The 26,691-nt window shown below is 38.0% G+C and overlaps 1 protein-coding gene across 4 annotated transcripts in view; it reads right to left on the bottom strand.

Annotated features, from left to right (window-relative positions):
* LOC127428865 (poly [ADP-ribose] polymerase tankyrase-1-like) overlaps positions 1-26,691 on the bottom strand; it is a 137,086-nt gene that overhangs the window by 10,274 nt on the left and 100,121 nt on the right. For all 4 annotated transcript variants that reach the window (XM_051677508.1, XM_051677510.1, XM_051677511.1 and 1 more), the window contains 9 exons: positions 26,140-26,231; positions 25,927-26,005; positions 18,754-18,925; positions 18,437-18,516; positions 16,239-16,384; positions 15,953-16,118; positions 12,933-13,152; positions 6,290-6,399; positions 2,587-2,775 (listed from right to left, as the gene is read on the bottom strand). In XM_051677508.1, the coding sequence (XP_051533468.1) occupies positions 2,587-2,775; positions 6,290-6,399; positions 12,933-13,152; positions 15,953-16,118; positions 16,239-16,384; positions 18,437-18,516; positions 18,754-18,925; positions 25,927-26,005; positions 26,140-26,231 (1,254 nt within the window). The remainder of the gene's footprint in view (positions 1-2,586; positions 2,776-6,289; positions 6,400-12,932; positions 13,153-15,952; positions 16,119-16,238; positions 16,385-18,436; positions 18,517-18,753; positions 18,926-25,926; positions 26,006-26,139; positions 26,232-26,691) is intronic.

Below are 26,691 nucleotides of genomic sequence, written 5' to 3'. Positions count from 1 at the left end.
GTGGTTATTATGATTATTATTATCCTACATGTAAAATAAAAGTACATATGTGACGAAGTTGTTTCTGTGAGTGCTCCAGCAGTGCTCTCCCCGACGCTCCATGTACACATCAGCGTCCAAATTCACTCACTCATTTCGTTCACTCCTGATATAGTGCACTCACTGACATCCACTATATTGGACACAGTGAATGAGTGAACAAGGGACTGATTTGGGACACAGCTAGTGTCTATGATTCATGTTAGAATACCAGGGTAGGGTTGCACCAGCTGTGCGGATGGTCTCACCCAAGTTTGGGCATAAAGTTCAACATAGGGCCTTAGTAACTACTAGTTAGTTTGTAACTAAGTCGGTGCTTAAGTTGGTTGCACCACCTGTTCTTGAGACTTAGCTAGAAGGCCGTAAGCTCTCCGTAAAGCAATGTGTTGTCCCATAATTTGATGTTTGCAGCCTTCAAATTTGTAAACAGAGGCGTTGAAAAGCCACGCATTTCAGTTTTATCTTGTCTGGGTTGATGTTCAAACCTTTTTTTATCGCTCATAACTAAACAGTTATACACTGCATTTCAATTGAAAAATGATATGTAAAAAAATAATATAATAAATAGTAGGCCTTTAAATATGTATATAATATTCAAGTCCTGCATCTAACATTAATAAGGGTCAATAATAAATTCATTTGAATATCCTATATATTTTGTACCTGTGCATGTCAGTGACTTTGGGCGATGCGCACAGGAAAGTGCACCGTTTAGATCAGTTTCATGCTGAAGAGCCGCTAAGACGACTTTTTATTTTTACATGGTGTTCTCTCATTTATGTAAACGAGTTTAAATGTCAACATCATCATATATGTCTAAAGGATTTAATTCTGTCGTGCAAAACATCAGCACATTTATGTCATTTAATCAGTTTGCATTTTTGTTTCAACTGCTACTCCAGGTTTGCTTAATTATTTAGTTTCAGTGTTGGGTATATCAGATTAAAAAGTAATTTGTTCCTGTAATCTAACTACTTTTTTGTCAAAAAAGTAACATTACATTTCAAATTCTTGTAATCAGATCAAGTAACTGACTTTCAATTAAATAACTTTTAAGTACATTACTTGTGCTAAAGTAATATGTACTGTATCATTCATTTAAAATATGAATTCATATGTATGTCTGTTAGCGTTTCTGTGACAGCTGAAGGGAGTGCGACAATGAATGAGGAAATACAGACATTGAAATTGAGCAGAAAACAAAACACTTTTCTAGGAAAAGTGATTTAGAAAGTAACTTAAAAGTAAAATAATTAGTAATGTGATTATTTTTATTAAGTAATCGTTAAAGTAATCAGATTACATTTTTAGAGAATTAGTCATTTCTGTGGATTACTTATTTTGAGTAATTTACCCAACACTGTTTAGTTTACACGTAGGATTACGTTCCACCTTAGTTTAATGTTGCAACGCTTATTTAGTAGTGCAAAAATGTTAGATTAATGCCCATTTATGCCACAACTAGCATTAGTTATCACGAAGGTGCAACCAGCCCCAGGCCACTTGGGCGAGGAGATAATTACATGGTAGTTCTACATAGCAATATTTTGGCTTCTTGGTCTAGAATTGGACTGTAAAAGCTGAGAACAGCTGTGTCATTAGCACCTGGCATGAGTGCAGCCACTGAAGCCCACTTACTAAAGATTACAGAAGCTTTACCTTTCGCTTTGTTCACGTTTGAACACAGGAGACGCAGGCTTAAACAGCTCAGCTTATGTGTTTAGAAGACAAATGTCCCAATATCTCAGGATAGTCTATGCCGGGGACCTGGGTAGCTCAGCAAGTATTGATGCTGACTACCACCCTGGAGTCGCGAGTTCAATTCAAGGTGTGCTGTGTGACTCCAGCCAGGTCTTCTAAGCAACCAAATTGGCCCGGTTGCTAGGGAGGGTAGAGTCACATGGGGTAACCTCGTGGTCACGAATATTGGTTCTCGCTCTCAATGGGGTACGTGGTAAGTTGTGCGTGGATCATGGATAGTAGCATGTGCCTCCACATGCTGTGAGTCTCCGCGGTGTCATGCACAACGAGCCACATGATGCGTGGATTGACTACTTGTCCTCCGCCACCCAGACTGAGGTAAGTAACCGCGCCACCACGAGGACCTACTAAGTAGTGGGAATTGGGCATTCCAAATTGGGTAGAAAAGGGGATTTAAAAAAAAAAAAAGAAGGATCGTCTATGCCACCTGAACAATATGAGACCTCAAAGCCAGAACAAACAATCCGGCAGAGCATAAAACTTTATAGGTTATAAAAGTCCCAGGTCTGAAACTGGTCTATATTTAGATATGCAAATATATAGCTCTGTTCATGATATGCTAATATATAAGTGCACTTCAACAGTTAGTTCACCTGAAAATTAAAATTCTTTCTTTATCTTTCACCCTCATGTCGTTTCAACCCCGGCTGACATTCATTCTTTGAATAGAAAGAAATTCAGAAGGTTTGAAACAATACGAGGGTGAGTAAATGATGAAAGAGCTTTAATTTTGGATTTAACTATCCTGTGAATCTGTGTGAGAGTGTTAAAGTATGTGTGTATTACCGTCGCCAAGTCCAGTGGCGCCTGGCCCTCCTGGTTCTTCATGGTGGGGTCGGCCCCGTGGGCAAGCAGCAGTGCACAGAGCTGCGTGCGGCCCTTCTGTGCAGCCTCATGGAGGGGGGTAAAGGCCCATTTATCAGTGGCATTTACACAGGTGTTATACTTGATCAGCAGGGCTGCAATATCCACATGCTGGGAGGAAGACAAAAGCTTATTACTAACAGAATTATTGTTGCTTTAACACACAATGTTTAAGGCCTGGCTGTAAATTAAACCAGGTTAGTTCTTTCTATAGCAGCTCTATTTTATTAAAAGCTTTGGTTTAAGGGTATCTTGCCGGGTTGATGGATTGTTGTTTAACCCTTTAATGCATTCATTATTAAAGACTCGCTTGACTAGCAGTTTTCTGTCCTGACAGCAATTTGTGTGGTGCAGCACGAGTCATGGATATTTTTGGTGTATTTTCCCAGAATAAAAACAATATTTTTAGATGTGTTTATCTGCAAAAAGTTAGTTGTCAACTTTTTGGAGTTAATAGATAGCTTCAAAGCTAATAGAATGGACTAAAAGCCATAAAACTAAATGTTTTATTTTATTTGACTGTGTCACAATTTTTAATATTTCTTTTTACAACATATTTTAATTTCCTTTTTTCCAAAATGTATTTTGAGAGTGTTACACATCTCCACTGCAATTAGATAGATGAAGATAGTAGAAACTATTTCAGAATTACAGGAAATTATTATTTTTTTTATTATTAATGGACGACACATAGAATTATGACTAAGGGCCAAAGACTATCCCACATGAAGGTTTGGATGCAACATCACACCCTGAATGGGTAAAAATGACTTGCAAAAATATGTGCACTGTAAGTTAAACTCAATCAACGCAAAAATCACTATTTGAAAAAACAGTGGAAGAACAAAACAATGGCTCTAATGGGAGACTAATCTCCCATTTATAGTGGTGAGATTTAATGGCATTTGGGATTTAATGGCATTCCAGTTCCATTATCGATAGCACTGGAGAGCGAAGGAGAAAACAACTTTGGTTTTGGTTTGTGTATGACTGAGCTGTGCTGAGCTGGCCTCCCGTCAGCAGCAGTGATTGTATGGAACTGTGATCAGCTGGCTGTGTTTACCGAGCACTGACAGCCTCTACACAAACAGGCCGCGTATGAACAGAGGGAGGCGCACTTAAGGTCAGCTAGCATCAGCCAGCCGCCAGCCCTCCTCCTGCCAATCAACAGTGCCCGGGCCATCTGCCACCTCCGACACAGCCAATCATAAGCTCCAGGGACCAGCGGCAGATGTAGTGTATATCTAAGTGTGATCGAGGTCTAGCCAATGACTTCAATTCTGAATAGGGCTGGATAATATAGCATCTCATTATTTTTCAGCCCTTTGGACGCTATTCAATATATCTCTCAATATTTTTGTATTTGTTCAGAAATGGTCTATAATCTTTGATTCAAAGTAGATTCAAAATGCTCACTGTAAAAATTACAACAGTCGAAATCTAGATAATCATTATCAAGGCCGTTATATTCACCTACATATATTCTTACTAAAACACTTCAATAAAATGCAACACAGAAATGGCAGTGAAAATTTTTCATTGATGATGTTAATTAATGGTTGAATCAGCAACTAATTCATTTTAGTTTAAACTGATTCATGAAAACTAACTTACCGACTTAAAATGTTTTCTACTGATGTTTAAATCAGAGACACTATTAAAACCTGATTTAACACTCCCATAATTGCAAGTCACGAGACAACAAGGAAGGATCGCGAAACTAGTCTAAATATATGGTCTCATTTCTTAATTGGCAAATAAAAAGCGCATTAAAAGCACAAATATATCATGAGTATTTGAATTTTCGCCCAGCCATGGCTTGAGGGCCAATGCCCGACCAAATCCAGTTCTGATCCAGTATGCTTATATAACCACAATCTGCTCCCTACCATCTGCATGGTCTAATCACATCCCTGAAGGCCTCCAGAGATACCTCCAACAATCAACTAGCCCTAAATTGATTTCCCTTCTAGAAAGACAAAATCCTGCATAAGAAGCGTTTTGTGCCATGCGGATTAAATCTTGTCTGGGTTATGGCTGGCAAGTGGAATCAAGTCAGTATCATGGTTGTTTCTGAGGGGAAACGGAACTGAAACCACCTGAAAGAATTATGAGCAACAGCGATGCATTAAAAGTGCATAAGCTGAGGTTCTGCTGGCAAGACCTCTAAAATGCTGCACAAACACTCTCTGCCATCTCCAATGTACACAGACGCACAAAAATTTTTGCATTTAGCCACACACACAATGATCTCCTAAGTCAGGAAATGAAGTGAAAGTGCTATATCAAAGACAGCAGGGTTCAAGTGAGGGTCTACTTTTGTTCAGGGACGAAAAAAGCTGTGCGTCTGGATTTCAAGAACACATACATAGATTATTCAGCATTTAAATCTGTTTATGTATGTCTGATGTTCCCATCGCACTGTTGCCAGTCAGACCTGACATGACACCGGAGGCATGACGTGTTGACTTAACAGATGTCTGTATGTAGTCCCTGTCACACTGAAATATAAGCTCTGTTCCAAAATCTAGTAAGCTGCCCACGGAGACTGCCTTTTAAAGCACCACAGGTGCTCCCAATGCAAAGGCTGCCTACTAAGTTACCTTGTTCTGGCCAAATTCTAAGGCAGCATTGCACATATCCTATGCAGTGTGGCGATGGAAGACGAGGCAAGAGACATGTTAATTGAAGTTAATTATAAATAAACTTACAGTTCTTAATACTGAAAAGTATAGCTAAAAATGGTTCAGTGTGATTAAAAGTGGATTTTCCCACCAATATTTGTGTGTGCTATGTATTTTGATGTTTATAAGAGTACAATGTCATTAAATCTTCGTGTCTCTGTTGAAATCACTTGTGAGTCAAGTCTCCGTGTGAAGCATTGTTTGTGGCACACAAACTGCCTACGTAGTTCCTGCCTACGTAGTGTTCCAAATTAGTGGGGTTATGGGGTTCCTCGATGGTTAGGGTTAGAGATGCATTGACACCAATTCTGGAAGAACAATACAAGTATCAATACCTAGTTTTAGGTGTCAGCCAATATGAAGCACTGATATGAGTAGTTTTGTGTTTGTATACGTGTGCCATTTTATTGGATATATTGATATAGCTAATATATGCATTTTCAGTAATTAAAAATGACAATTAAGGACAGTTTTACCAGGGTTTTACTTAACTTTAAAAGTAACCAAGCTAACACGTATGATACTTTATTCATGCTTTAACGGTATTAATATTCATATTGTTGGGTTTGTTGCGTTGTGCCTGACAGAGTTCGACATTCGTTTGATTGTTTTATCCTGTGTTGTTGTTGGGTTAAATAAAAGTGACAGACAATAACTTCAATCCCTTTTCCCAGCATCTTCTTTACAAATAACACATTTTTTTGGAGTCACTGTGTTTAGGATGACAATGATAGTGTGGTGCGAATCTGATGAAAGCGCTCTTTTTCTCTCCCTCAAACACAAGAGTGCAGAGAGAGAGAAGCTTCATATATCACATGAAGATGAATGAAATGAAACACATGCCAGTTTAAATAGTTTTCTTTCTTTTCTTGCTGTTTTTATGATGGAAAATATATAAAGATAAAGTCTTCCATTTAATAGGCAGTTCTTATTGCACTCACCCCATACGAGGCTGCATTGTGGAGGGGAATAAGGCCACCTTTGTCTTGCGCATTTACGTCCGCCCCATGTTCAAGTAGGTACTCAGCGACCTCTAGATTGTTATAGCCAGCTGTGGAGAAACAGATGCAGAAAAATGTAAATAAACATCTATGACATCTGGACACTTACAATCTGGTATAATCAAATTTATGTGATTAATCCATTAATCCATATGTTCTTTTCAGAGAGATAAGGGTATTTTGACACCTGAACAACAAAAACCAATGGCAAAACAGCCATTTCATAGAGAAGTCTGTTTGAGGCTGTATCCCTATTAATCCGGATAAAACTTTGCTTTCGTTTTCGAAATGCTCATCTACACTGTGGTTTTCAAATGTTTTCCAAAAGTTGCTCGTCCACACTGAAGCGTCTGACAACACTTAAATCCCCTTCCTGCACATGCAAAAAAAATGGTAAGGAGCATGGCCTTGCTTCATTTCCATGTACGGTCTGAAATGCAATTGTTCTTGGGTTCTACCCCCGGCCAGCAATTCCACGCAAACTTTCCGTCGCCTTTGAAGGAATGTAATGTGAATCTTGCACAAAATAACATTTATTTTTAACAACACTATCAAAGTGGATAGCAGGCACAACAATGGCGCTACAATATGGGCCGCCATCTTGATTGTTTTGGATTGAATGGATCACATGACTGCATCACATGACTACAAATACGTCATCGTTTTCAAATATCTCAGTTTTCCCTATCCACACTACAACGCAAAGACGACGTTTTCAAATTTATCCACTTGGGAGAGCTTTTTTAAAAGCTCTGTTTTTGCTGGACAAAACACTGTGTCAGTGTGAACAGAAGGCAAACCCGTAGTGAAATGAATGCATTTTCAAACAAAAACATGTTGGTGTGGACGTGGCCTTAAGTTCTTTTAATTCACCTTTGAAACCCTTAAAGGTGAAGTGTTTAATTTTTGTTTCACTAACGACAACAGACAAGGTTGCCAATATAATGTTTAGCAGTGTCCGAATTTGCATAGTATCAGAGTATGCACTTCATTTGATAAAGAACGTACTTCTCGGCCATAAATAAAGTACATTATTTAGGTATGCAGGTAAGTAGTATGAATACATTCTTGGTCTTATGGGAACATGGGCATTGTACCGTGACCCGAATATTTGTCGTAGTAACAAGCGCAAAAATTGTTTACTCTGGTTTTGCACAATTTAACCAAAAGGAACAACTTTATTGGTATATATTGCACTTAAAGTTGAAAAGAGCCATCTGACTCATGGTTCTTTGAAGTTTTTTTTTTTTTTTTTTTTTTTTTTTTAATTCAGCGCTTTGAATGTGATGTTTCCTCAGCTCCTCAGATTATGGAATAGTAAACTGTCCAGTGGTTGCGAACTTCAGAGTCTCGCTGGATGTAGTAGGTCATCCTTAATACAGTTAAGTGCCTTGCTCAAGGACACAATGGTGATGGCTGTGGGGATTGAACCAGCAACCTTAATACCAGTTATGTGCTTTAGCCCACTACACCACCACCACTACATTTTTAATACTGAGGATTTGTAGAAACTACTTAATTGACATACTGGTTTTGGCATAATTTATAGAAGGAAGTATGCATATTCATATTATATTTCCAAACAGTTTCCCAAACACTTCCCCCCTCTCACATTGTTCAAACAAACAATTCCACCCCAAAGACACAATATTGGTTGAGACAAAAGTTGACCTGCTCAAACAACCACAGGTTAACTTAAAACAATGTTGAAAGTGCTACATTTGTCTGGGAAACTGCACTTTCAACTGGGATAGTATTTTTGCATAGAAAAAAAAAGACACTTCTGTAAGGTTGGAAATGAATAAAAGAATTCATTCCTGTGTTACAACCCCCATTTATTAGTGAAAACAGTCCTATTGCAATTATAAGACATACAGAGGGAGCTAGTGATCTATCAGCCTATTTGCTGAGGTGTTTGTGTATTTGGGCAAATGGGTTACAGGCCTTTAGGCCATTCCCTCAGCTCTCAATAGCATTTCTCTCTCTACCCTTTTTATCCTCTATTCTCTCTCACTCAGGTAGTATGCATACTGGTTTCATATACATCTTTCATACATCAATTTTGTAACTATTATATCTAAATTGTAACCATCTGATATAACCTTGTAAGACTTTTTTTTACTGTTTTTAAACATTTTCTTTTGAATCCATTTCTAGTTTAATTAAACTGTTTAACTAATATTAAGATTAAACATTTAAGTGCTACATATTGCATTACAATAAGGACACAGTACGGTTCTAAACAATGCTCTCACATATTTAGCTATTCTAACTGTGCATATTTCCTTCTGCTACTTATACCAACGACAGTGGTAATAGACAAGAAATGCAGTTTTATTCCACCTTGCAGTTAACATTTCTTCAGTCACCTCAGCATTCCTACAGCTTGAACCACTGTAGTTGAAAAACCCACCTTACACTTCACACACTTTAATATCACATGTTATACTATGATTCCACTGGAGGCCAGTGAAAAGATCCCACTAACGACCCACTAAAAACAACATGATTTAAGCATTCTGCTTTAAGCGGACTAGGCCAAAAACCCTCACTCAGGTCCATTGAACAAGCAGCTGCTGACCATTCCACAAGAGGACCAGGCACCTATTTTCAGTTTTAATGGTCTCTCTTGGTTCCTTTGAGTTCCAAACACACATGACTGCCCACAGGACTATCGCTAATTAAAGCCCTCATCATAACATGCTGCAGTTCTCTAATAATGCACAAACCCAGCCCCGTGCACTGTGCTCATCAAATGCTTCCTGCAGGGTATCCTCCATAAACTATAAGCAGCTTTAGCAGTGTTTCTCATAGAAAACTGGCAAGTACTTTCTCAATTTTGATTGGTTGACTCTATGCAACTTTCAAGAGTAAGGAAAAAGGTTTTTTTTTATTTTTTTTATCAGTCCATCTGGAAACAAAGTTGTGTTAAAGTAATGGACTACTACTACTAAGTGATTTTGAGGATGAAATTATCTCTCGATTTGTCTAAGTTTTTGTTTGAAGGACTTGGCAAGTTAACTAGATATCTGCAAGCACAGCTGTATATTCCGTTTTGTTTTCTGAGTTATATCTGTGAAATAATCTGTCCTTATTACTTTTGTATTCTGATCACATAGTCTATATACAGTACATTTACAGTGTTTTCTGTACAAACATTTGGAGAGATTGCCACGCCAAAATGTAAATAATTTTGATCTATTATTGACGTACAACCAACGTCAGACAAACCCGCCCCTTAATGCCATGTAAAAACTAAAGAAGAATCAACGTTGGTTGTTTTGCTTGTCAGTCAGATGGTCTTTAGTAGCCAGTTCTTGGCCAGAATAAGCAGCTATGAGAACCAGACCTTAAAGAGAAAGCTTAAAGAATTTTAAATTCTGTCATCATCAGTTCACACTCATGTTGAACCCATATGTATTACTTTCTTCCACTGAACACAACAGGATATATTAGGCAGTTACCAGTCACCATTAACTTTAATTGGAATAGTTGTTCCTATACAAATGCCTAACATTATGTTCCATGAAAGAAAGTCATACACATTTGAAACAACATGAGGGTGAGTAAATGGGTGAACTGTCCCTTTAAGCTGTTTAGTCAAAGGTCAGGCTGCACAAGACAACATCATAGTAAATATTAGGTTTATGGTGAATGATAAGACTACTTGATACAGTGCGTTAGCATGTCGTAATGAAGTAGTGAGGTATCATCCCATGTAGTCAGTCAAAATGAATGCTTCAGTGAGCGTCTTATGATTCTCCTCTCAGGCAAACAGCAGACGAGCAGCATGTTCTCTAGGCAGGGGTCACAATGAGCACATTAGTCACAGTCCATTGCACTCTGGTAGAGATGGTTTATGTGTGCTAGCTGAAGTAAAAGTGAGTGTGTGTGTATGTGTCTGTATCTCTGCCTGATGGTTAGGGCCATAAACCACCTGCTGCTGGCCTGGCCCAGCAAGATAAGTGGAGTGACCAGAGCGCTCAGTCCATCTGTTCAGTGACATTTGCTGGTCTGTGCTGTTCTGCACGCAGTATGTGTCCTGCTATGAGTCGCTGGCATGGCTGTAGTGTACTGCAAATTATGATCCTAGAGCAGTACACTCATACCCTGGACTCAGAGTGCAAAAGGCAAATCTGTTTAACAGTCTCGGGCTTCTGGGTATTGTTTTTAAGCCTGTATATTTGCAGCTAGATATAGATATAGAGCACGTTTCAATGTGCACGAATATTCCCATGTGACTTTGAATATATTGTCAATAGAGTTATGAACTTAGCCTCTGGAAACACTATGGATATGTTCACACAGTGAGTGTTAGAGATTGACGACTGTATTTACTAACAGATTTGATTTTCGAAATGTCCCGTTCATACAACAGCTTACAGGAGTGGCCTGTCAACAGTGTGTATGAATGAATAAACAAAGTCAATCTCCTTTTCTATTCTCATGATAGCTGTGAAAAACAGCTGTGACCACAGTTTTAACCATTTAACTTTTTCTTAATCAAAATTAAGTGCATTTGCCAATTTTCACATTAGATTCTGACATTTTATTCAGCTCCGTGTGAGTGCTGAACACTGGTTGTAAGAAAGCGGAACCTTTGCAATGTGACCCAGACAGAACTTGCGATAAGCCTCATTCACACGACCTGCTTGAGTGAACCATCAACATTTCTCCAGCGTTGCATTCCAGTATAATTACATGGACAATGCCGGCACTAAAAGCAAAACAACACATTCTCTGCAAGCACTTTTCATGTGGAGTTTAAAGTGGCAAATCATGTTAATGCAGCTTCACCATAGCTGTAGCAAAGTGTATTGCCACTATTAATATTGTGGAGGATGAGGGTTTAAGAGATTTAATGCCAATTGCAATAACAACGCAAACTAAAGGGACTACATATTTCAATTAGTTAACTACCCACTTAGACTTTGCGAAATGTTTGTTACTTGAATTGGTGCTATTTTAGAGCATTTTTATCTTTATACTTTGCAATGCTTTGTTTGGAAGAAGTTAATAAAACATTATTGTTACATATTGTTTTCTTTTCTAAGAATGAAATAAATGCATTTAGACAGGAACGGAAGTATATATAGACCCAAACTCTGACACTTTTTCAATTTTTTTTGCAAGTAATCGCGATTAACTGAAAAATCATGCGATTAATCAAGATTAAATATTTGTATCTACTGAGAGCACTAATTTTAATAGAACAGATTTTTGCTCTTTAATATATTTTTTCATTCATATAATTTTTCAACATATCACTAATTACACATTTTTTTTCTTATTATCTTTACATACACATTGTCATATCAACAACCATCCGGTTATTATCTCTGTTTTAAGTATCACAAGCCAAAGGTACACATAACATCACTATTTGTTCATTTCAAGTCAGACATGACGAAAAGATTTACTTCTTTGGTTCAGTAAATTCACTAAGAAGAACCAGCTGATAAAAGTCATTTGTTCAGGAATTGGATTACACTGATCATGCTGTTGTATTATGCACATTAGATTCAAAAGAACCGACTCATACGAGTATTTTAGCACAGTGTTGCATTTAAGAACCGGTAACAAAACATGCCATGAAAATCATTCACCCTGATATTTATAAAAAAAATAAATAAAAAAAAAAGGAACAAATTCTGAATAAGAACCGGTTCTTGGATCCAAAGCCTACAACTGACATAAACAAAAAGTCCAAACAAGGAGCGTATTCATCCATCAAATTTTAATTAACCAACAACAATTTTAAATGCTTTTTTAGAAAGCAATATTTGGGTCATAACCAGACTACAAAACTGAGCCTAAGCTTGGTATCAAAATACTGCATGTAGAAAATTATATACTATACTTTTTTCCATGTTTTTGCCTTTTTATTGAGTACAAGAAATTATGGAGAGGAGTTAATTCAAACTTGCATTGCCTCTGTGAGCATCACAGCTAACCAATAATCCATGACTATTCTACATATTTTATACTCAATACGACTGAATAGGATTTTCATTAATTATTCTATAGTTCCTACAGTTTTTTATTCTATAACCACAAAAAACACTTTTTAAAGAGTCATAAGATTTGGTCTGTTCACCTCTGATCGATTGATGCCATTGGACATAATAATATAATAGTCCTCACAAATACAAGAAAACCCATTAACAGGATGTAAAAGAGTCACATTAAGAGCTTATTCTGAACAAGACTCTTTCGGGGACATGAGCCATATAGAGAACATTTTCGGGTGTATAAATATTGGTGACGGTACAAACGGTGTGGAAGTCAGACTTAATATTTTGCAGGGAAGCTTTTGAATCCCTGCCTGGGAGCCAGGCTTACATAGAGCTTAGAAAGGGATAAAAGCCAAGATTTAATTCAACATTCCCCCTTTTGTTTCCAACTGGGGTTCCTTGCCTCGTCTCTGCAGTGGGATGATATCTTACACACATGCTTCATCACTTTTGTAGAGACAATTCTCTGGATGGCAGTACAGCTTGATTTTTTCATATGAAAGAGAGAAGTGCTCTCATTTCTGTGTTGAATAAGATGGCTTGGAAGGATGCAAATAATTTTTCATTACCTGCCAGGTGCAGGGGAGTGGAGTTGCGTCCCTGTGTGTCTCTGCAGTTGATGTTCTCCAAGCTGCACAGTTTTTGGACCCGGGCCAGGCAGCCTTTTTTGGCGGCATCCAAAAGTGCTGCATCTCCTCTCAGCAAGTCCTGGATATCTGTGTCTCCCTCCTTCACCATGTCCAATGGAGTGTTTCCATCCCGATTCTTCTTGGTGGGGTCTGCTCCATGCTGTAGGAGATAATGACATTGAGCATAGATCCACAGAGAAGCACTAAAGGCTGACACATAACAGTATCTAACCCTCACCTGAGATCTTGCTAGGATATTATTGTATACTGCCCTACAAAGGCAAAGCGAACTACGCATTATTGAAATTAAGAAAAATAGCTTTAAAGTTTTTTTGATTGTCCAGCCAAATGTGTTGAACATACACACGATAAATGTCTAAGAGACTGGATTTCTTCAATTTTGCCAAAATATGTTGCCTTTGCACAAGGTAGGGTCTGATATTGATTTTAAATTTTTTTTGTGGTAATCAACTTTCAAGCTTGTGAAGCACAAGTGTGTTATTTTGTTCCCCCCCATGAATTCTTTGCAAATTAATTAGGTGGGTGTACACTGGACACTACAAGACGGTTGATGGTCTGCTTTGGACAGCATATCTGCAAAACCGGAGTTGGCTATATCCCATACTGAGATACAAAATCAAGCTTCATATCGATAGAGATTTTGCTATATCGTGTATATTGCAATATGTAAATATCCATGTGCACACCGTGGACTTATCTATCAGTGGGCAGGGCTTTACGTGAGACTGAGAGAATTGAAGAAAAATGGACAAGGTTTTTCCAGCATTTAATTTTTTTTTGCAGCCACCCAAACAAACTGAATGACCTTCATAGCACGTTTGGCGCTTTAAAAGCGAAATATTCTTCTCATCTGACACGCAAATGTTTCACATGGCGTACGCTATCTCTGGTGCTCCGAAGTGTGCGCGAATCCAACAGGCTTTCCGATATTTGTGCTCCAGAGACAGGAGAGCTCAGAGCGGGATCACTCGTGCTACTCAATCATTTTTGACCCAGGAAACCCCAAATGGAGAAAGACATCTCCACAGAATGGGACGACTCCCAAACAGGTCAAGAAAATGAAGAGGAGCTTGTTATTAAAACAGGTGCGACAAATGTGGTTCACACAATGATAATCACTTGTAATACAAGCAGTCTGTTTTTCCACCTCAAAATTAAGCACTAAAAAGAATACGAAAGCCAAAAGATAAACTCCGCATTAATTCGGTCATTTATTTATTAATTAAGCAAGAAGTGATATTTATTTGATTTTGATTTTTTTTCAAGAAGTGTTTATTTTCGTTGGATATATAATTATATATTTTTTTTACTTATGTTTTATTTTCTTTGTTGCATTGCTTTGAGAAGATCTTAAATTTTTTTGAGCAAAGTTTATAATAATAATATTGTTCAACAACATTTTAAATATAAATGTGGCATACTGTTATATTTAGCATTTTGGTAAGGTTGATTTGTGAAAACAAGTTGATTTTTATTTATTTACTTTGACATTGTTTTTCTCGTTTCAAATATAGAGGAAGTAGTGTTATTTTTCATAAAGTATTTAATTCACTGACTGGAATTCCAAAAACAGGGATTACAATAGGGCTATTAAATATATTTTTTTAATAGATTTTCGATTTTTATTGATTTTCCAGAAAACTTTTTCATTGTGATAAATATCGTTATCATGATATAAAATTACTCATATTGTGATTTTGATCATATTGCCCACCCCTAATTGAACCCAGAATATTCCATTAATATTTTAGTAATGCATCAAGTTAAAGGGTTCTATGTACAGTTCACAACATTAGATCAAAGAAAATTTTTCAAATCTAAGAAAAATTTACCTTGTAACGGAACTATTATAACTGAATTAATTTATAATTGGAATTAACTTGAATCAGGAAATTAGTATTAGTGCCCTACATGACACTTCCAATCGTTATACAGCTGCCTGTACAGATTTAGATTCAGTGGATGTTAAATACAAATAATTTTCCTGCAGTTTCTAACACAAGAACAAAGAGAACTTCATCACTTCCACTTTAAGAAACAAAGTGAGATGTTTATTTAATGAGTTCTGAAGCTGCACCTCTCTGTGACAGGAACCTGAGGTGCAATGAAAGCAGACAGCATTAAAACCTTTACAGAGTGATAAAAACCATTAACAACCCCAGGCTATGTCAGACGTCTCGAAAAGAGAGCTATCACCTGAATTAACAAGTATGTTGAGTGACGTGATGCGGTGCCGATTCAGGTGCGTTCGTGTTTTAGCAAGTTTGTGTGTGTTTATGTGTGTGATAACCCAGCAGGACTAGCAGGGCTTTTTACTATGGCAACATTTTTATTGGCCTCACCGCAAAAAATTATATATATATATTATTATTTTGTTTTTTCAGGTTTTACATTTACAAAAATAGTTGGAAATTATAGTTATATTATTTAATACAGTATTAAATACTACAGAAATACAGTTATACTACCCTACATAGACAAAACACAATAAATACGCCAACACTGAAACAGAAAAATGGCTTCAAAGTTCCTTTGCCTTGTTTTTTTTGGGGTTTTTTTATATTGTGGATTTTGTAGTTACTGCATATGGCATACTCTGTTTTAATTGTATAAATCGGAGCATAGTTGAGCCCAACCCTGTGTAGTTAATGCATTTTGCCTGTGCACGGCAGTATAATGTAACTGCATGGCAGCTCATTAAAAAACGTTTTCTTGGAAACCCATGGCATACAGTGATTTGTTTATCATTTTCAACCCATTCTAAATTAAGTTTTCAAGACTCGCAACCTCATACTTTGGGGGCATTAAACTTGCAGAATTAACTACAACAGATGTTCAAGAAATAACAGAAAATCAAATGTTTAAGTTGGCAAAGAACAAACCTCATGTGCATGATGAAAGAATGTGAAATTAATTGCCCTGGCTGGTAAGAGTAGTACCTTCAGAAGCAATTTGCAGATCTCATATTTGCCCTTGGCCGCTGCCTCGTGCAGTGGGGTGAACTTCCACAGGTCGGCCACGTTGACCGAAGCTCCGTGCCTAACCAGCAGCTCTGCCACTTCATAATGGCCGTATGAGCAAGCATTATGCAATGGCACCAAACCTCTGACAGCAGAAATGCAGAGAGAGATAAACAGAGCGAGATAAACAGTGACAGAGAGATTATAGTTTATATAACAACAGAGCGAGAATTTCTGATGAAGAGCAGCTTGGAGTCTCGCTCACCCTTTGTCTTTGGCGTGAACATCGGCGCCGTGGTGTAACAGGTACTCAACCAAGGCCACGCGATTGTAGCCGGCGGCAAAGTGGAGTGGCGTGGAGTGCCGGCCCTCTAGGTCTCGACAGTTCACATTCTGAGAAGAGCAGAGTTGCTGTACAAGACCAAACAAAACCAAGAGGGTGTTTGTGGGGTGCAGCCAAAACATCATTAAAATTTTGAATAAACAGTGAAACTGAATAAAAAATTAGGACCAGGTTTCAATTGTAAAAATGGTTACATTTTCCTTTAAAACTCAGACTACTACAAATCTTCCTTCCATCTTTAAATATAAGAAATATTTGTATAACTGTAACATTAGACAACAGACCTATAATGAGTAAAACACTGTATTTAAATACAAGAAATCAAGAGTGGTACAATTGCCCCATTTCCAGTGAAAAATAAATCATTGAAAAAAACAATTGAGAAACAAATTATATTAATCCACTGTATCAAATAAGAGCACACCAAATTACATAATTGCTAGGGCTGGGTATTGATGCAGATTTCCCGACTGATTCAATTCCAGTTCACAAGCTCTCGGTTCGATATCGATTCATATAGGTATATTTCAGTTATAATGTCCCTTTTTCTTACATATGAAAGAAATTCTCTACTAGCTAATGCTGTTAATTATACAGGGGAACTTCTAACTAGGTAGATTACTAAAATATTAATTTTACTAATTATATTTTATTAGTTTATCATTTTGGTGAAATTTTAGCTTTTAAAAATGAACAAATCATGTTTGTTTAACTGCATAATTTGTACTATTTACAGGTATTAACATTCATTTGTTGAACACATAATAAAAACCGGTTCTGTCTCTTTAAGAAAATCAATATCTCTGTAAGGAACGTCTGTAGATGAACCCATGTTAACCAGAGAGGGCTCGAATGGCTTTATCTCATCCCCGCTATGCATGATTAGAACTAAATGTTTATTTTTTGGCAGAAAGGGTATTAAAAGAGACATTATTCAATGACAAATGGGTCGCGTGGATCTCGTCTTTGGATTTGGTTGTGCAGAGTAAAAGCTTGATCTTGGGATTTAAGAATCAATATTGAGATTGTTCAAATGAAGATCATGATGCATCGGAAAATCTATATTTTTACCCACCCCTAATAAATTTCATTTTTTAATATTTCTGAATAGTTCTGACCTTTAACTAGTGTTACAAATGACCCAACCTCATAGCCGTGATACAATTTTGTATGGTATCTACCAGCTACAGTGTGTGCATCAGTCAATCATGTCAAATTTTAACCAAGAACATAGAGATTAACTAGAAACATATTGGACATTATATCAAAACCTCCTTTAGGCAGAGAGAGAACTTTACTGAGCATGTGCTGAGTATGTATGTATGTTTGAGTAAGTTTGTGATTGAAACTTTTTTGTATGTGACAACTGCACCGTCTCCCCTAAACTACACAGTTAATACGGCAAGTTGACTTCAACGATAAGCATTTAAAAACAAGTACTAATTTAATACATTTTCGATTTGCTTTTATGGGGTACCAGGCCAGAATTATGGCAGGCAGCAGTAGAGATTCTGATTAATTGCCTGTCAAAAGTCTAATTGGAGCTCTGATCTAATTACTTTATGCATAATGAGGCATCCAGATAACGAGGATCTGATCGCATTAAAAGACATTCATCACATCCAGACATTTTGATCATCTGTTTCTAAATCACTCTCTTTAGTCTTGTGAAACAGGATACTTTGTGTTTGTGTATGTGTGTCCAGGGCATAGACCTGGCTCAGCATTTCTCTATAACGCTTCCACTGAAGAGTCGAATGTGAGCTTTTCCTACATCGGCTACCTCGTTTAAGGTTGTGAATAGGAACAAGGGCTTCAAGTTGCGCCCTTGAAAAGTTTCATTGGTTGGCGTAAATATGCCAATTTGATTTTATTGCATCAAAAACGCAGTTGTAAAAATTCTATCAATAACTGCAGATATATTTTTATGAAGCCTGGAGCTCTTTTATGACCTTAGCACTGAGCACATGAAAATATTTCTAAAGGTTATCACAAAGTATCTGAAACAATTTTAAAAGTTTTCACAAAGTTCCTCACAAAAATGAGGAACAAGGACAGCCCAAATTTTTATTCTTTTATTTTGTTATATCCCCCATAGTTTCAAACAAAAGGCATCTCACCTTCACAGTGTCTAAGTCTCCTGCTTTTGCTGCTTCTAAGAGTCTGTAGTCCACATCAGAGTTCCTCACTGGAATGTTTTCTAACAGACAAAAAAAAAAAAAAAAAAAAAAAGAAATTCTGCAACTGTAAATGAACATCAAAGCCCAAATAAACAAATATAAGGTTGGGTCAGGATGGTGGACTTGTCGACTCATTGTTCAGACAACCCACTGACTACTTGAAAAATATGAAGTAAAAAAAATGTAGATTTTAATATCAATAAACAAATGCCTAACTGAAGCCTAAATCCACACATAACCCCACATTCAGTTCATACCGTTCAGTATCTGCTGTACAGCTTCATTGCCCATCTGTGCAGCTGAGAAGCCCTGTAGAGAGACTATGGCAGGATCGGCTCCATAACTCAACAGCAGCCTGCAGGTCTGCAAGTGTCCAGCCAGAGCTGCCCTGTGCAATGCCGTCTGACCCAGAGTATCAACGGCATTCATCTATAAACACATACAGAAAGGGTTGGAAAGATACGAGTAAAATCCCCTTCTCTTAACTGATCACTGAAGTGCAGAGCTGAGAGCAGCCCACCGAGCAGGATTGAGCTGTAAGTAAACTTGGTCTGTTTTCAAATGAACACAAACATGAATTAATCAGACAAGCCCTTGGGAAACTTCTGTGCTACTTCAAAGACTATCAGCAACGCACAGGGAAGAAAGACAGGGACCAAGTACATAATTGTATATTGTGTGTGGCTGAGCATTTGTGCAGGCCCACACGGAATCTGTGGCTGCAGAATTTCACAGATTTCTGCAGAAATCACATGCTTGTCGTTCACAAAGTGATACAAATCCCTCCCGCTTGTGTTTATATTTGTGAAATATTTAGGCTAATTTGATTATGCTTTCAGATTTTTTAATGTATTCTCAGCTCCATTTAACACATTCTACCATGTTTAAATCCATCACACAGAATTCCAAAGATTTTCCCCTAAAATCAGCAAAGAAAATGCAAAAAAATGGTCTTCAGAAGCCATCTGGGCCTGCATATATCACGATTACCATTCATTATTGTCACAACTATTTTCAACTCCAATTTAAAAAACTAAAAATCTGCTAAATCATGCTGTCACTAATAAATATTCAACACAATTTGTTTTTAAAATCCAAACTTTAGGACTGACTTTTTGCACTGACATTTTGTGACAGATCCATTATTTGAATAGTGCAGTCAATGTCCAGTGGTCTTTGCCAAAGTAATGACTTACAAGAGATTTTCTTCTTCAACAACTACAGAGTAGTTGTGAGTGTGGAAAGAGAAGACAGACAACTGTAAGTTTTGCATGTTGCCGTGGTGCTGAACTCATGGGGTGTATTATTGTATTACTGTAACAGAATGACTGTATTTTACATTTATGCAAATGCTGTGTCCAAAACTGCTCACATGTTGATTCATTTACAATTCACTACATAGCGAATGGCACATAGTTTACTATACGGGGAAAGAGTGAGCAAAAACAAGAAAAAAATGACAACTATATACAGTGATGTGAAAAAGTATGATTTGTTCTATTTTTGTGTTTTTCATGCTAAATTGTTTTAGATCTTCAAACGAGATATAAAACAAAAGGCAACCTGAGTAAACACAAAATACAGTTTTCAAATATATATCTTTTTTATTGAAACCAAAAAGTTTTCCAACACCTATATCACCCATGTGAAAAACTAACTGACCCCTTAACCTTAATAGCTGGTTGTGCCACTTTTAGCAGCAACAACTGCAACCAAACACTTCCAACAACTGGAGATCAGTCTTTCACAACGCTGTGGTAATTTTGGCCCACTCTTCTTTGCAGAACTGCTTTAGTTCAGTCACATTGGAGGGTTTGAGCATAAACTGCCTGTTTAAGTTCCTGTCACAGCATCACAATCAGGTTCAAGTCAAGACTTTGACTAGGCCACTCCAAAACTTTAATTTTGCTTATTTTGATTCATTCAGAGGTGGACTTAATCCTCTGATTTGGATCCTTGTCTTGCTGCATAATCCAGTTGCACTTGAGCTTCAACTCACGGACTGATGACCGGACGTTCTCCTTTAGGATTTTCTGGTAGAGAGAAGAATTCTTGTTTCCCTCGTTTATTGCAAGTCACCCTGGCCCTGAAGCAGCAAAGCATTCCCACACCATCACACTACCACCACCATGCTTGACCGTAGGTATGATGTTCTTTTTGTGGCATTCTGCGTTTGATTTACGCCAGATGTAACAGGACTCGTGTCTTCCAACAGTTCCAATTCCGACTCATCAGTCCACAGAACATTCCCCCAAAAGGTTTGAGGATCATCAAGGTGTGTTTTGGCAAAATTCAGACAAGCTTTAATGTTCTTCTGGGTTAGCAGTGGTTTTCGCTTCACCACTCTTCCATGGATGCAATTTTTGGCCAGTGTCTTTCTGATAGTGGAGTCACGAACAGTGACCTTTATTGATGCGAGAGAGGCCTGCAGTTCCTTGGATGTTGTCCTTGGCTTTTTTGCTCTTGAATGAATTTTGGAAGGTCGGCTACTTCTGGGAAGGTTCACTACAGTGCCAAATTTTCTCCATTTAGAGATAATGGCTCTCACTGTGGTTTTTCACAAATGCATTTCGGTCTGAGTGGTGGTGGCGTAGTGGGCTAAAGCACATAACTGGTAATCAGAAGGTTGCTGGTTCAATTTCCACAGCCATCACCATTGTGTCCTTGAGCAAGGCACTTAACTCCAGGTTGCTCCAGGGGGATTGTCCCTATAATAAGTGCACTGTAAGTCGCTTTGGATAAAAGCATCTGCCAAATGCATAAATGTAAATTTCCAAAAATCTAATTTTAATGAGATTTCAAAACCCAACCTCAATTGGATGGGTTAACTGGATGGGTTTTCTTAAAATCGATTTTCATTTGAATTTTTTTGTGCTATTCAGACTTCAAACACACAAACTTGCTGGCTGTTTGAAAACAAGTGAAGTCAGGCACAGCCACACTATACACAGATCAGACACAACATTAAAACCACCTGCCTAATATCGTGTAGGTCCCCCTCGTGCCACCAAAACAGGTGTCCTGTGGTATCTGGCACCAAGACGTTAGCAGCAGATCCTTTACGTCCTGTAAGTTGCGAGGTGGGGCCTCCATGCATCGGACTTGTTGGTCCAGCACATCCCATAGATGCTCAATCGGATTGAGATCTGTCAACACCTTGAACTCTTTGTCATGTTCCTCAAACCATTCCTGAACAATCTGTACAGTGTGGCATGGCGCATTATCCTGCTGAAAGAGGCCACTGCCATCAGGGAATACCGTTGTTATGAAGGGGTGTACGTGGTCTACAACAATCATTAGGTAGATGGTACATGTCAAAGTAGCATCCACATGAATACCAGGAACCAAGGTTTCCTAGCAGAACACTGCCCAGAGCAACACACTGCCTCCGCCGGCCTGCCTTCATCCCATGGTGCATCCTGCTGCCATCTATTCTCCAGGTAAATGACGCACACACACCCGACTGTCCACATGTTCTAAAAGAAAACGTGATATGTAAGACCAGGCCACCTTCTTCCATTGCTTCATGGTCCAGTTCTGACGCTCACGTGCCCATTGTAGGTGCTTTTGGCGGTGGACAGGGGTCAGCATGGGCACTCTGACAGGTCTGCAGCTATACAGCAAGCTGCAATGTATGTGTGTTCTGACACCTTTCTATCATGGCCAGCATTAAGTTTTTCAGCAATTTGTGCTACAGTAGCTCTTTTGTGGGATCGGACCAGACGGGCTAGCCTTCGCTCCCCGAGCCTTGGGCGCCCATGTCCCTGTTGCCGGTTCACAGGTTGTCCTTCCTTGGACCACTTTTGGTAGGTACTAACCACCGCATACCGGGAACACCCCACAAGACCTGCCATTTTGGAGATGCTATGACCCAGTCGTCTAGCCATCACAATTTGGCCCTTGTCAAAGTCGCTCAGATCCTTATGCTTGCCCATTCTTCCTGCTTCCAACAAATGAAATTCAAGAGTTGACTGTTCACTTGCTGCCTAATATAACCCACCCCTTGACAGGTGCCATTGTAGCGAGACAATCAATGTTATTCACTTCACCTGTCAGTGGTTTTAATGTTGTGGCTGATCAGTGTATATATTACTGCACATTGAGTATGGCCCCATTTACACCTTGCATTAACATGCGTTAATGTAACATCATTCAAATGTGTCAACACTGATCGGATAGTTATCCAATCAAAATTACCCATGCAAAATGGAGAACGCTACTTACATATTACATTAGAGCCTGTGTTAACTGAAAATGCTTTCTTTCTATCACTTTAACAGTCAGGGTTTCCCAGCGGTCGCCAAAGCTATATTTCGGGCTGCCGAAGCAAATGAAATGATATTTGTCTCACGATTACCACTTTGCTAAATATCCGATATAAAAAAAAAATAAATCCTAAAAAAAAGAAATAAAATAATCCATACCGACAAGGCACGCTGAAAAGCACTTCCAAAAGTCAGATTTTAATCTAATTTTAAACAACACAAACGTGGTTTGGTGGGTTTTGAAAACAAATCGGATTTTATGCATTTTTTTGCATTGTTTAAATTACAAACAATTAAATGGATTTGAGAAAAAAAAAAACCTCTTCAGCAAACCAGTGCAAACCATCGACTGATTTTCTCAGTAACACATGAGCTGATGTGTTTACTTTAGATAGCTTTATTATTCCTGTTTCCTGGTCCATTATTATCAGTTTACTGTTTCCTCACATGCTCTGTAAACACACTAGTGACAACAGCCTTTTGTATTTGAACCACCAGCCTGACTAATTATCTAGTCCATTTATGTCACTTAAGTCTTATGGCAATCCGGCCACTGAAGTTTGCACCTGTTAACGATCTGATGCGTTTCTGCAGGGTCGTATTGAAACAGATGGATACTGATAATGAGGAAATTGGGGTTATAGCAGACCATTCCCAGTTTATCGATCATGCAGAAGAGCTGGGATCCGAACACAAGGGGGTTGGTTTTGAAAATCAAGCTGCTCCAGGCAACATAAAAGAGCCACAAAGCATCAAAGAAGAAGACCTCTGGATAATGCAACCTTGCATGAAAGTAGCACTTGCAAGTTTGATGAATGGGTAGGCTCTTTAGATACACCGGCTTGAACAAAGAGGGCATATGGTGGATGAGATTATTTACAGGTGTATCGGCTCCCCTCGTCTCTCTGATTAAGAATAGCTGATCAGCCCTTATGCTCTCAGCCAAGGCAGTAACTGAATGCCTGATCAGTTAGTCGATGCTTATCTGATTTGGCTCTCTAAAAGAGCTCCATTGATTTGGAAGTCTTTCACCCCTCTCTACACTGGAGAGGTAATGACATGACTGATATAGCTTGTAAATGGCCTCCAGTTTCTCTGACATAGCTCAGCTGTGTGGCTAGGGCAGCCAGGCTTTTAACTTATACAGTTTCACTGGAAAATGTTTTCAAAGTAAACACTTTTGACCACGGGCCCGTACAAACACATTTAACACATGCACACAACGGCAGCTTTGTTATTCTCTTTACTAATAAGAACTCCAGGTGCAAGCGCAGATGACACACACAGACGACAGGTATAGGCTAGAAAAACTGGGCTACATGCAGACTGTCAGGTGTCATGCTGATTTTTGACTCCCTAGTATGGTTATGGTTAGGGGTAGGTGTGGCCTTTAGGGAGAGGGACAAAGGTCTCCCTACTATGGTAAGGGTTATGGTTGGGTGTAAAGGTGGGCTTTAGGGATAGGGACCAATAGCGGGGAGTAAAAATTTGATGGGGAGTCCAATTTCGGTACAACAGTGGACAGATGACGAAAATTATGTCATGTGCTCTTTGCGTGAGACGTAGTGCCATACTGAACCAAGTATACTTTGGCCTTAAGGTTGTTTAAATTGTAAACAAACAAAAACTGTAAACATTTGCTTTCAATGAAATATCAACTATAAGACTCGAAATATACACAATGCTATCCTATGACTTGTAATGTTGTGCAAAAGTCATATAGGTAAGAATAGGATTTTTCCATGTTGAGCCTAACAAAATCACAAGGCTTAAGATAAAAATAAGGCTTAGGGATGGGTAAAAATATTAATATCTACATATCAATGTAACTACTTGTAAATGGTACAAATTAACCAAGTAAACAATAAATGTGATAAAACGTATGTATGCAATATAATGTGTAATTTCAAGACATCATATTTATTGATAGAATACATGGAATTTGCACAGTTTTAAAAAGCTAAAATGTGACAAAAATTATGAAAAACTAAAATGTGTACAATTTATATTTTGTAATGTACCAAGTTAGAAGGCTAATTAACAGCATTAGCCAAGAGATTATTTTTTTCATATGTAAGCAAAATGGACATTATAACTTAAATTGACCCGAATCGAAATCTAATCAGGAAATCTTTATCAATACTAATGAAACCTAAAAGATCAAACTAATACTGATTCATCAGTAATAATCAAATATTAATGATAATGTAAAATGATATTCAGTTTTTGGTACACATCTTTGGTTTTGTGTCGATGAAGGGGTACTTTGGGAGCACTTAAGGCAAAAAAGGGTAGGAAACACTGATATAGATCACTTAAATGGCACTTTTATTGTGTTTTTGCATTCTTTCTGATGCTTGAAAGCTCCAGTTCCCATTCATTGTAATTGCAGGGAAAAGAGTGGCCAGTCCATTCTTCAAATTTTCTAATTTTGAGTAAATGATAACAGAATCGTAATTTTAAGGTGAACTATTCCTTTAAGGGGAATGGGGTGATGAATGTTTGGTCGTTAATTAGGAAGATGTTAGCATATAAAGCCCTCCATACTGATGATGAGCTCTTCTATCTTTGTCAATTATCTTAACCACTGATAAGCAGGAAAATTACTCATAGAAAAAACTGAATTGAATAAAATTTAGCTGCGTTAGCAATTTTCATTGTTCTCCTCTTGCCGCTTAAATGCGATGACTCAACTGCACACAGACTTAAATGTGACAGAAAGGCTGCTCCCACTGAACAGATTTTTCTTGGCTCAGGTGAGAACAGGCACAGATGGTATTCATCTATAAAGGGGACATATCCTACACTAGAAACAATCATAATTTAGTTTTACATGACAGGTTCCCATCCTTTCTTTGACTCGTAGAATAAAACAGGCAGTTTTTGATACTGTACCCTTTTTATGCATGAAGTGTGCAGATTTTCAAACAGGTTTCTCGACATGAGGATGGGTAAATTATGACAGAATTTTCATTTTTGATGAACTACTCCTTTAAGGCAGAGTATATTGTAAGAATTGAGAGGAGAATTGCAGAGTGTTAGATGTGCGATCTGTGTGTGTGAAGATGTGTGATGTGTGAAAATGCGATGTGTTGCATCTCTGTAGGGATCTAGAGGGAACAGGCAGGGAATATGGCGTGTGCTGATGCAGGAACAGATGTTTACCTTTGCCCCGTGTTTCTGCAACACCTCCATAATGTCGTTGTGTGCCCGCTCTGCCGCCACATGGAGAGGTGTCATGAAGCTGCACAAGGAGAGAGGAGAAGATAATAGAGACAGGAAGGGGCAGAGGAAGATCATGAGAAAGACCTTGAAAGGCATGAATCTCCAGGGGAAAAACTATTGCAATTTCAACACGTAACGGGCACATTCACTCACTCTTTGTTCTTTTCATTGACATTGGCTCCTTTCCGTAGCAGCATTTCGGTGACCTGTTTTCTTTTTGGATGGGGTGAGGCAACTGCACAGTGCTGAAAAACAAGATACAGGTCTTGTCAAAGCCTTTTGAACAATGAATTTCCAATATTTTTCCATTACTTTTCCAGTCGTTCATGATTACTGGATAAGGAATAAAAAAAAAAAAAAAATGCATTTAAAGAGATTGCATTTACAACTTAATTTCTATTCGATAAAATTTTTTAGAGCATAATTACCAAAATAATATTCACAAGAGAAATGTACATGGCATTTCCATGTCTTAAAAGGTTTTATTAATTTACACTACTTTTCTGGCCTGGAAATCACAATTTTAAGATATTCCAATTTTGCTTAAGATTTCCGTGACCATGGGAAGTCTGTAAAAGGAATAGTTCACATAAAAATGAACATTTGCTCATCATTTACTGAAGAATGTTTATCCAGATCACAAAACTTGTTTGAACGATTCATTCACTAATCAGAAATCACTTCTCTTATTAACACACCAAGGAG

This window comes from Myxocyprinus asiaticus, chromosome 38, assembly GCF_019703515.2.
Source record: "Myxocyprinus asiaticus isolate MX2 ecotype Aquarium Trade chromosome 38, UBuf_Myxa_2, whole genome shotgun sequence".
In the NCBI taxonomy this organism is placed as follows: domain Eukaryota; kingdom Metazoa; phylum Chordata; class Actinopteri; order Cypriniformes; family Catostomidae; genus Myxocyprinus; species Myxocyprinus asiaticus.
The sequence above is the reverse complement of the archived record's forward strand: the minus strand, read 5'-3'. Positions and strand labels throughout refer to the sequence as shown.